This window comes from Platichthys flesus, chromosome 3 (assembly GCF_949316205.1).
Source record: "Platichthys flesus chromosome 3, fPlaFle2.1, whole genome shotgun sequence".
Lineage (NCBI taxonomy): Eukaryota > Metazoa > Chordata > Actinopteri > Pleuronectiformes > Pleuronectidae > Platichthys > Platichthys flesus.
Genome location: NC_084947.1, coordinates 6544249 through 6555893, shown reverse-complemented (window position 1 = coordinate 6555893; position 11645 = coordinate 6544249). Strand labels below are relative to the sequence as shown.

At 42.3% G+C, this 11645-nt stretch overlaps 2 protein-coding genes across 2 annotated transcripts; one reads left to right on the top strand and one right to left on the bottom strand.

Moving 5' to 3' along the window:
* Positions 1-743: 743 nt before the first annotated feature.
* Positions 744-2735, top strand: myl7 (myosin, light chain 7, regulatory). The gene is made up of 7 exons (XM_062379649.1): positions 744-872; positions 1096-1194; positions 1747-1822; positions 1944-2048; positions 2147-2225; positions 2308-2356; positions 2434-2735. Exons 1-7 carry the CDS (start codon positions 759-761, stop codon positions 2536-2538), a joined length of 627 nt encoding a protein of 208 aa, XP_062235633.1. The 5' UTR covers positions 744-758; the 3' UTR covers positions 2539-2735.
* A 2185-nt stretch (positions 2736-4920) lies between these two features.
* Positions 4921-10669, bottom strand: agpat9l (1-acylglycerol-3-phosphate O-acyltransferase 9, like). The gene is made up of 14 exons (XM_062381711.1): positions 10583-10669; positions 9860-10068; positions 9704-9767; positions 8037-8185; positions 7781-7926; positions 7543-7617; positions 7350-7439; positions 7175-7268; positions 6968-7083; positions 6601-6656; positions 6292-6377; positions 6066-6194; positions 5820-5899; positions 4921-5425 (listed from the first exon to the last, which is right to left on the bottom strand). Exons 2-14 carry the CDS (start codon positions 10001-10003, stop codon positions 5317-5319), a joined length of 1338 nt encoding a protein of 445 aa, XP_062237695.1. The 5' UTR covers positions 10004-10068; positions 10583-10669; the 3' UTR covers positions 4921-5316.
* Positions 10670-11645: the final 976 nt, after the last annotated feature.

Here is an 11645-nt window from a genome sequence, read left to right as displayed (position 1 = left end):
ACTTTACTCTCACGAATAAGCAACTGATTTCCATCTTTTATCTTACTGGGTTAAATTATGTGAAAATGGAATGTGATCCTTGATGAGCACTAAACTCTTCAGTTTTAAACTGGTGTTGTTTGTTTACAGCATTTTCATTTCAAATGGTTTAATAATAATAATAATCTTGTTTGTTTAGCACTTTCTAAACAAGGTTACAAAGTGCTTCACACAAAAGTCCATGGCAAAATGAAGGATTGATTGAAATATACAATATTCTGTTCAGTACAAGTTAAGAGCCAAATCATAACACAATAAGATCAAGACCTGAAGATTATAGAGAAAACCCAACAGATCCTATATTTCTATAATTAAGAAATTATTCTTCTATCATTAAATAATAAATAGAAGTAGGAGATAAACTGAATTACCCAAAAATCCCAAGAGGAGACATCTCACCTTATCATGTCTCATTTAATGCAGGGAATTATTATATTTGCAGGCTGTTGTGTTGCATCACAGATGAAGAACTCTTCATATAATTGCACGAGATGTACATTTAATTAACATTTAGAGCTTGATCTGGCCTCTGACATAAGGTAACTCTACTTTGTTGAGCGTCTGTCGAGCGTCAGAGGTCACACTCCCCCCCCCCCCACCCCCCTCCCTCCCCCCTCCCCATATCTCTGTTTTCCAGCCTTGAGGAATCCTGGCGGCTTCACCTCTTATCAGGTCCCTTCAGTGACACACAGAGAGCAGCCGTGGCCATGTAAGGGACTATGCTGCCCACCACAGGCTATTATAGGAGGGCAGGAGATAAGATTGGTCCATACATAAAACCCACCCCGGTATCACACCTCTGCTGGCAGTCCACACACGATCATTCAGACATGGTGAGTCAGTCAGCCTTTACAGCCGCGTGATGATTTCCGATTTCAGTGATTTTAAAGAAAAGCTATCACGAAATATCAGGTTCTTATAATCTTGTTGTATGTAGGGAATATGTGTAGTTTTCATAATTTGGCAGTGGTTTAAATATTTGTTTTACATCCTTCTAACTGATTGAAATGCAAAATCTGTATCAGTGTGTAAACTGAATATGTTTGATGTTGTCAGGCGAGTAAGAAGGCCTCCAACAAGAGACAGAGGGGACAGAAGTCCTGCTCCAACGTCTTCTCCATGTTCGAGCAGAGCCAGATTCAGGAGTTCAAGGAGGTACGCTACTGAACTTTATAAATGTGTACGGGAACCTGTGATAGTTGATACGAGGGAAGTAAAATATTCAAAATAACTTCTTAAGTTAAATCTATCTCTACCAAAATGATTGATATGGCTTCATAATCAACAATTAAAGACAAGCATACCCACATTGTAAATCATTCAGTGTCATGCAAGATTGTTTTAAAAATGATTTTAAATGTTCTCTTAAGCAGCAACCTACATTTTTTTTTAATTTAAACCAAAAACATCAATAATTTCAGACTAAACAAACATTGGCTATAATAATGAGCAGGTTCTCGTTCAACAAGTCCGATAAAAGATTAGGGTCAGAATGTTTTGCAGAATTTTTTCCTCACTAAAGAAAAATGTACAACTTTCATGGAGATTCACTAAATGAAATTCGGTAGCAGCTTGTAAAGACCAAAAACTCAAAAAAAGCATTAATTCATCTGGTCAAGGAAAGATTAATCATTTTGAACCATGCAGGGCAGAATACGAATCATAATCAGCACTTGAAAACTTTTTTATTCGTGCTTGACTCCACAGGCCTTTGGTTGTATCGACCAGGACAGAGACGGTGTGATCAAGAAACAAGACCTGAAGGAGACGTATGGACAGCTGGGTATCTAGATCTACTTCCTGTTTTTAATCTGTGGTGACTTAACCAGTTTCTCGCACTGCATTTGATAATGTGTATTTGTTTCAACTGAGTGTGTGTGTGTGTGTGTGTGTCTGTGTATCAGGGAAGCTCAATGTCAATGACGAGGAGTTGGAGGAGATGCTGAACGAGGGGAAAGGGCCCATTAACTTCACCGTGTTCCTGTCTCTGTTTGGAGAGAAACTTAATGGTGAGAACTTTTCACAGATGAACAAATAACCTTTTTATTCATTTTAGATTTATGAAAGCTGTTCAGATGATGTTGGGTGACATTCTATTTGTCCTCAGGTACCGATCCTGAGGACACCATACTTGCTGCCTTCAAACTATTTGATCCCAATGGCACAGGCTTTGTCAACAAGGACGAGTAGGACACATTCTGTTCAGTAGATTTCACTGTAATTCAACATTTATTTCTCCTTTTTCACTGCACTGTTGTGTTTATCCAGGTTTAGACGATTACTGATGAACCAAGCTGACAAGTTCACAGCTGAGGAGGTTTGTGTCTTTTATTTTTCAACTGAGAGATTTAAAAAAATGAATAAGATCATATGTAAACCTTTTTAAACCTGCAGGCGGATCAAGCCTTCTCTCTCGCTCCCATTGACCCGTCTGGTAACATCGACTACAAGTCGCTCTGCTACATCATCACACATGGAGATGAGAAGGAAGAATCCTAATAAGCCAGAGGCTGCTCACCCTGGAGACCTGCTGTGGGCTAACTGTGTTGTCAGGTCGTCTAAACCTGCTGATGACAGGGTGTTAAATGTTTGGTTGGTAACATTCAGATAAATTAATAAAAGATAGAATAATGTTGGAATCATTCATCAGCTCATTTGTTTGTATTCTCTGAGAATAAAGCAGTGGTTCCTCAAAAGCTTCTTTATTGATTTTTATGTTATAATTATTATGCTCATTTCTGTTCAGTAAAACTGCACATGGGACAAGACTCAAAACTCTTCACTGCTCTAATAATTATAATAGTTATAATAATAGTAATATGAGTATACCAAATTTGTAATATTCATATATTATTATTATTACAAATGTGAATAGCTTCAAAAACGCATGCTCCAATGTTGTTACCATTGTTTATTTAAAAGGTTCTCTTATATCAGATTGCACTCACACAGCTTGTGAAAGCAGACAGGACTATCTCTTAATATTCAACAACAAAAATATGTTAAATCATTGTGAGGATTGAAAAATATATATATGGTACATTTTTTAAATGCAAATACATTAAGTTCATATTTAAATTCTTAAATCACAAAGTGATTAGAGTAAAGTAAAGTAAAGTAAAGTAAAGTAAAGTAAAGTAAAGTAAAGAATAAAGTTAACTAGATGTCAGTGGATCCATCCCATTCACTGCTGTTCCTTTCTCTTCGGACACTGTTGCCTTGGATACAACAACAAACATGTCCATAGAGCACACGTCCTCATTCGGCTGCTCACAGCAAACAGCCGCTCAGCAGCAGGAGGACGGAGGCTTCTGCAGAGCTGCTGCTCTTCTCTCAGCACATCCAGCCACAGAGGAGTCGCAGCCAGATGACAGAGGGCTTATCTCTGATTTGTGAAATCTGTGGTTTGCGCTGGCAGAGATGCCGATTGCATCTGGAGCCGCCGGCCGGGTGGACGTGGGAGGAGAGGCGAGTACAACATGGAGCCCAGATGGACTGAAGAGGAAGCCCAGAGCTGCAAACAAGAGCTGGGACTCTTATCTGCAACGGTGGGTTGATCCCTGCATGTGTGTTGTGACATGTAGCTGCACTTTGAAGGATGATTGATTCACAGTGTTTGATGATGGGAAACTCACAGTAATGTTTAATCTTCTCAGTACAAAGCACAGTGTTTTTATGGCGTCACCGTTTTGCTTGGTCCAGATAGAGAAGTTACTTTAACCAAGCAGCAGATACAGGCTGATATTAACTTCACTAATTAAGTTACCGCCAAATGACACAAACTTGGTAGCTAAATTTACAATCATAACAAAGCACTTAAAGTGTGCAGAGCTGAATGTAGAAAGCATCGAGGGGAAACCACAGATGATTTGTTACAGAGCGGTTTCATGTGTTTTATGGCTCAGAGATAAAAGCAGCTTCTCGCCCGGGTGAGTCGACAGCGGCCTGTTTGTCATCTGAACTGAGCAGAGGGAGACACACAGATGTGAGGCACTAATCTGCCTCATAAATATTTCACCGTACTGTTTGTCTTGGCTGAGTTAATGAAAAGGAAGAGACAGGAAGTCCCATTTACAAACAAGGCCGGGGCTCGCTGGCTGCTGTCCTCCACACGTTGCTGGAGATAAATCTCATCTGAGCTTCTTCTCCTTGTTGATGCAATTGCAGATACAAGGAGCTCAACAAGAGAAACAAAGGCAACGTACTGCAGGTTAGTGCTGTCATCACAGAACTGAATGGTTCGAAAACTGCCTTGCGCATTGAGGTACTGTGACTGCCGCTGAGCAGATTAAGAGATGTTTGTCTTTCCTGACAGGTCACACAGGACAGCACAGAGCCGAGCAATCATGAGAACGAAGGTGAGACGATACAAACAGGATTGTGTCGACATTCACACAGTTACAGCGAGTGAAACTAAAGTCTCCTTCCATTTGTTTTAAGGGGACAAAGATGAGAGCCCCATGACAAACGGAGGCAGCGAGGGTCATGCTTCAGAGGAACCTTCCAGTGGAGACAATTCTAAAAAGTCTCAGATGTGTGTTCTCCTTTAAATGTGGACATTTAATGCACTGGGCTTTAACTCACAACGTGGTCATGTATTATGTAATTGCCAAAATCTTGTGTTCCGTAGAAAAAGGCGTGAGGGGTCAAATGTTAGTAAAAGCAAATGTAAAACTATGTAAACTGTCGACAGTGTTTAATTCAAAGCTGGAGAACTGTGTGAGCAGGTTGTGTTTTACCTGAAAACATAGGTTATGATTAAGTGTTAATAACTCTCCATATTTAAATACTTTCTCAGTATTTTTCTTAAATCTGTTTTAATACTCATGTTTTGTTATAAAAGTATTTCCAGGATCTTTTGGCTCTTTTTAATAAGAAAAATTCAATTTGTAAACTTAATTTTAATTAAAAGAAAAAAAAGAACAAGGAGCAGCCAATGATAGACTGTGAGAATCGAGACTTTCGTGAATCCAGTTTGTCTTCAATCACACACTCAGAGCATTAACATTTTCTCAGCAATAATGTTAAATCAGGCGGTAGAAATCTCACAGCGATAAAACAAAGTGCTTCCCCCTTTTTTTTCATCTTCATTCTGTTCCACGCAAAGGTCGAAGGTCAATATTGCACTTGTGTTTCCTCCAAATCACCAAGACACTCCTGTAGTTTTCACAGTGTTCATTAAGTCCACTCGGCAGAGACGCATCGCAGGTCGAGTCCAGCTGATGAGAACCTGCCGGAGGAGCGAGGCCTGTTTGTCCCTCACACCGACGGGAGGCCTCAGTCGCTGCTGCCGCTGCTGTCGTCTCCCACCACCATGCTGCTGTACTTCTTCTGCTGCTGCTCTTTGAACGTCTCCTTCACCTTCGCTCTCTTCAGGCCTCCGTCCCTGCAGCGGCAGACGGGACAAACAGAGAGTGGTGACTCATCATTCAGCCACATGCAGCAGACTGTACGATCAATGTCAGTGCTTCATTTTCATGCAAAAAAAAGCATATATTTTTTAAGTCATGCCTGAAAATACCACAAAGGATGGTGTGCCCCCCTGTGGTGTAAACATATATATATCTGGAATCTCAAAATCTGAGTTGATAAAAGTTTTTCTCACACAGTTTGTGTGTGGTGGTACAATTATTTGTGTGTTAATAGACAGTGGGTTAGTTTCTCAATCACAGAGTAAGTCTTTCATTTTAGAGGAGATTTATATGTGTAAATAGGCTTTAAATTCACCGTCCATCTTTGAATACGACTCAATCAAAAGCAGTGAAGAGGTTGAATCTCACCATTGTAGATCTACCAGTCCTCCCTTGTGAGCGATGGCCGACTTCACTCTGTTGGCGAACTGCACAGCATCTTCCCCGTCCTTCCAGTTTATGAAGACACAACAAACTCTGTCAGACATGTGTCTCTGTGTGTGGAGGAGGCAGGGGTGGGGTGGGTGGTGGGAGGGGGGGGTCTTTGCACTTAGGCCCTGCACGTGGCTTTAAGCATGCATGTGCTCACGTGCCCCGGGACGTGTACATACACACCTGCTGATGCATGGCTGGCATGTACCAGACGTTACAGTCAAGGGCCCAGCTGGTCATCATCCTCAGCAGGTAACTCACCATGCTGTACTTGGAGCTGTTCCAGAAAGCGTCTCCAAACTTCGGGTCGTACTAAATAACACACAGGGGTGCAGTGATGAATAGTACTTTGAAATATATGAGTCAGACGTGAAATGGGGATTTGAGTGACAGAAGGGGAATAGACTACCTTAATGGCTACTGGATATATTGTTGCTCCGATTTCAAAACTGCCCTTTTTGAACATCATGACAGATGTGTTGTTGACACAGGTTCCTGCAGAAAGCAGACATCAGGACATTAAAGGAGACGGAGTGGTGTGAGCTGGGTCCAGCCCCCCCCCGTGAGATAGCTGCTCATCGGTCACCGCTCAGTGGCCAGACTGTCGCCCGACACCGAGCTGAACCAACGCCACTCAGTGAGTCTTATCTTTGATGATACAAGGACAAACATCAGACTGGATCAAGTATCTCCGTCTCCTCCACACGGTCACACTTACCCTCTGGAAATATTAATATGGGAAGCTTTGTCTTGTCGTTCACATGATCCATCAACCTAAGGGCAAAACAAAGAGGTAATTCAAACCACTCCTGGTCTGGACAAATATCTGCATGCTGCACCTTTGAAGAGTTGTTTTCTTCACACTGCGGGCAATGCTTCAAACATCTGGAGCCAGTGTCTAGGTGAGGACGTGATGTTATGAGTCACTGCTCAGGAGCATCTGAGCTAAACTTAGGAAGACTTTCACTCACTGCCAGGAAAACGCCAACCGCTCTTAGTGCCAGTGTTTTTTCTCCATGGAGAGAAAACACGGGCAAGAGAGACCTGCAGTGACAAGCCTGAAAAGATGAGCTGCAGAAACTGACCTTTTAGTCACTAGGTGGCGATCTTTCATCTCGGCTCTCTCAAACCAGACATGAGGACAGGACCTCACCATGGCTCTCTGAATAACTCCCAACAGGCCGCCATGGATCTGACCCACCTGATCAACACAGGAGGACGGTTACACCTGCTGCACGCCATGATTCAACATAAAAAATTACCTTTAAAAAAAGGAGTAATAAAATATATACCATTGCGTAACAGCCATCATTGCAGAGAATCACAATGTCGATGGGAGACGTGTGATTGGCCACACAGATTCCTCCTTTTTTGGGTTTATTTTCTCTACGGGTTGTGAGGAGAAAACATGAGGAGGCAAAACAAGATGATTATTGTTGTTTGAGTAGTGAGAGAGGGCTCACCCACCTGTTGTGATAGCGGATAGTAGCAGAAAGACCCCGGGCACAGATTCTGTAGCACATGACGTGAACCCACTCGCTCAGCCAAGACTTCACCCTGAACATCAACACAAGTGAGTGAGAGAAAGTGTGTGAAAGTGTTAAAGGAACTTATGATACACAGAATCTGTATTTCTGGACCCGTTATATTTTGTGGGCACCTTGAATTTGGGAGTAATCCAACTGCTGATGTTCCTATTACCAACCAGCTCAGACCGATAGTGGCCAGTGTTATCCTGGAGGGACAGATATCACAGCTGTCAATTTTCAAACAGAAAACAAAACCTAACCTAGAGTATATCAGTAAATCAGTCTTAATATCAGTCTAAATACCAGACGCATTGGTCTGATAGTAAACGCCTCTAGACTGACAGCTTCATTTAGCAGTCAGCTCTTTACCTGAGCGGAGCGAGGATGCAGTATCTCACAAAGATGCCCAGGCCGTAAACCAGTGTCAGCCTCAGACTGATGTACTGGAAATCAATGTTTGTGCGAGTGAGTAGGTTCCAGGACACCAGCTCCTCTGAGGAGAACCGCTGGGTCACCTGGATTGAATAAACAAACACTTATTGTTAAGAGGTCTGAGATGCTAAACAAAATCACTTAGTATCATTTACATGTCAAACTGTGTTCTTGCTATGATGTAAATCGTTACCTCATCCTCTACGATGCTCTCAATGCCTCTGTGGGTGAAATAAAAACAGTCGCTTAGTGTAAAGTCACCGCCCACTGGTGGTTTGGGGCGACTGCGTCGGAGCTCCTCCAGCTCTTTCTCCATGGAGCCATCCTCCCTCTGGATGAGACCTGATATACACACAAAGCAACACACCCAGACTCAATCATCTGATATGAATCAATATCTTCAAAGCAATCCTGATAATAATATATCTCCATATCAGTGGTGTTAGGAGATGAAGTTCTTTCGGGAATGCAGGGGTGAGTTTCTAGAAAGAACAAGAGCTCTGCAGTGTCACCTATCATGAAATACTGGCACTGATAAGAGACCAGACGAGGAGATACGTCTTTACCTGTTCTAATTATAGCAGAAATGTTCTATGAACCAACATAATTTATCAGCAAAGCATCTTAAACATGGCTTTTAACCTGAACTACACATCAATGGGACCAGAGCTGATCTGTTCAGAGAGCAGTGTGAAGTCAGGACGGCTGCAACATCTGGGTTCAAACACTTTTCACCATAAACAGGTCTCAGAACCGGTCAGAGTTGGCCTCAGCTCAGACTTCACATTATCTGATAACTCAGAGGGCAAAGTCCAAAACCTGCATTCAATATTCATTAGAAAAATCTCTGAACAAAGTCCTGAAACTAACACGTGTCACTAATCACTTTAACTTCCATTGTTCATCATCAAAATTTAAAAATGTAACGCTGACAGACGTTGAACTTTGCCTTGACCATGTCTCCTTTATCTATCATGCATCTCTTTGCGTCACAGCAGGGGATCCCACCCTGTGTCGCTTAACAACTGATACAGAGTTGTGTAATTGCATCTTGATAAAGTTTCCATAAAAGCTTCACCTTGTTGCCGATTGTAAAAACCTTCTCACAGACTTACTAGATGCACATTTAGAAGAACAAGATAAACCCATTTCTCTAGGTTGAGTCTCAGGGTTTTCATCCTGTGTGCAGAGAGGCATCATTCACTCCACATGTGTGGATACCATTGCAACATGCCTGCACAGACTTGTCATCAAATATCTTATGAAATCCAGGATTGCAGCTCAACACGTAACTGTCACCAAATGCCGATCTTTCAAAATAAGGGAAATGACTAATTTACTTTAGAAGAGTCTATCTATCTATCTCTCTGTGTGTCTCTCCGTCTCTCTGCCTGTCTATCTATGAATCTGTCTGTCTGTCTATCTGTCTGTCTATCTATGAATCTGTCTGTCTGTCTATCTGTCTGTCTATCTATGAATCTGTCTGTCTGTCTGTCTGTCTGTCTGTCTGTCTGTCTGTCTGTCTGTCTGTCTGTCTTTCTGTCTATCTGTCTGTCTATCTATGAATCTGTCTGTCTGTCTGTCTGTCTATGAATCTGTCTATCTATCTATCTATCTATCTATCTATCTATCTATCTATCTATCTATCTATCTATCTATCTATCTGACTGTATTTAAATAGCGATTTTCAGTCTCACCGCTCAACGTGTATTACACCATTCATACACTGTTAACACAGTATTTGCCCAAGGACACATCGGCATGTGGACTGGAGGAGGCAGCAATCGCACCACCCACCTCAGTGGACGATCCTCTCTCCCCCCTGAGCCACAGCCATCTAAGTATTAATATTCTACTCACTGTTGGATGGCGAGGCCTGCAGCCGCTCCCTTGTGTTTGCCTTCTGTATCTTCAGAGTGGCCCACTGTGGACGAGGACAGACACAGAGACATTCAGGGTCAGTTCTGATCTGCACTCAGTCAGAGTATGTACATAAAGCTGCTCAGTGGACAGTACCTCTAAGGTTTTCACCAGGATGTTCATGTATGTTTCGGAGATGCCCAGCGAGAAGCCAAACATGGCCGGGATCATGATGAGGCCGACGATGAGGTATAGCCAGGTCTTCAGTACCGAGAGGGCCGCGGCCCAGAAGTCCTCCATCTCTTGTTCCCTGAGGTGTGTGTGTACAGGTGTGAGTGCAGCCCAGTGGCTCAGGTGAGGTCGTCCTGCAGGGGGGGGGGGGGGGTCAGCAGCAGTTTGCAGGTCAACCTCACACACAATGACAGGGGGAGCAACATGATGTCAGGAAAATGTTGCAGCTGATTGAATCAGCAGGATAGTGTCAACACACACACACACACAACCCCTCACTCACACACTCACTCGCTCACTCACAAACTCACACACACACACAGACAGACAGACACACACACACACACACCCTTGAAATAAGACATTCCCTAGCCCCTTACCCTACCCTAAACCTAACTATAACCCTACTCACGCTGTAGTGTCTATGCTTAAAAGTACAGGAATACACACGCACGCACGCACACACACATGATCGGTGTCACATGTCTTCCTTTCAACATGAACAAATCCACACAGAACCAAACTGATCACTGTGATAACATTGACTAACACTGAATGACTGTTTACAAATCTGCGTTATTTCTCTCGGTCTTTTCTTTTAAAAAGTCTGCAGCGACAAAGTTTCCCAGTGAACGGAGCTCATGTTACCTGCAAGCGTCAGTCCATGTCTTCACTTCCTGAAGAACAACTGTGAGGAGCAGCGGAGCAAACAACCCATTCAGCACTGGAACAAAGTTCACTGAGCCGCGTTGCAACAGCGCCCCCTGCAGACAGGGACAAGTGGACCCGGGGGCGATTTCCAAATATTGGACTTTACTCCAGTTCTTATAATGATAATAACAATAATAAAATAAATATAATTAAACTATTAATGCTACTACTACTACTACTACTACTAATATTAATAATAATACAAATAATAATAATACTGTTTTTTTATTAACTTAAAAAATTGAATTAAGGTTTAAAACGTGCAGATACGCAGATAAACAGATAAGAAGAGGGTTGTGAGACATCAGGCACGTGCACAGACATTTTGGGGAGCAGGTGTCTCAAATTGTCAAATTGAATAAATACATGAATAACAGGCAAAAACAGACAAAACAAGGCAATATTGAATAACCAAATAATATGTTAGGGTTAGTGATGTGATGGGCTCCTCTGGACCAGGTAGGGTTACTGATTCTCCCTCATCTGTTTTACAAGTTGATGGCCTGATCCAAGATAAAAGAGAGCTGCTACCCTGAGCTGCTTGCTGCAGCTCCCTGTCCCTCTGCTTTTGGAGTTTCTCTTTTCTTGGCATTATGCTGCAAATTTTGTAAATGAGATAAATCAATGTTGTGCATAATTATCAAGAGTGACTTACATAATCTCTATAAAGCTGACAACACAGTACACACACATTTTGTTTACGGTTTTCTGACAGAGTTCAAGCATATCATTTACAACCTTGTCTTTAGACGCCTTACAAGAATCACAGTCTGCTGTGATGTCCTGAGGCTGCCCCCTGCTGGCTACTGGGTTCCTCTGCTGCTCTAACTTGGTTTGTGCCTTCAAGGGCAATTTGATGTACAACCAGCAATCATCAATTGATGACAGAGAGAGTAATTTTTATTCTTAAATATTGATGAATGAAAAAATTGGGCTCCAGCAGAAGGGCACTTTTCTCATCCAGGGCAAAAGGGCCAGTGCTTGAGCACCACTAGGAGTC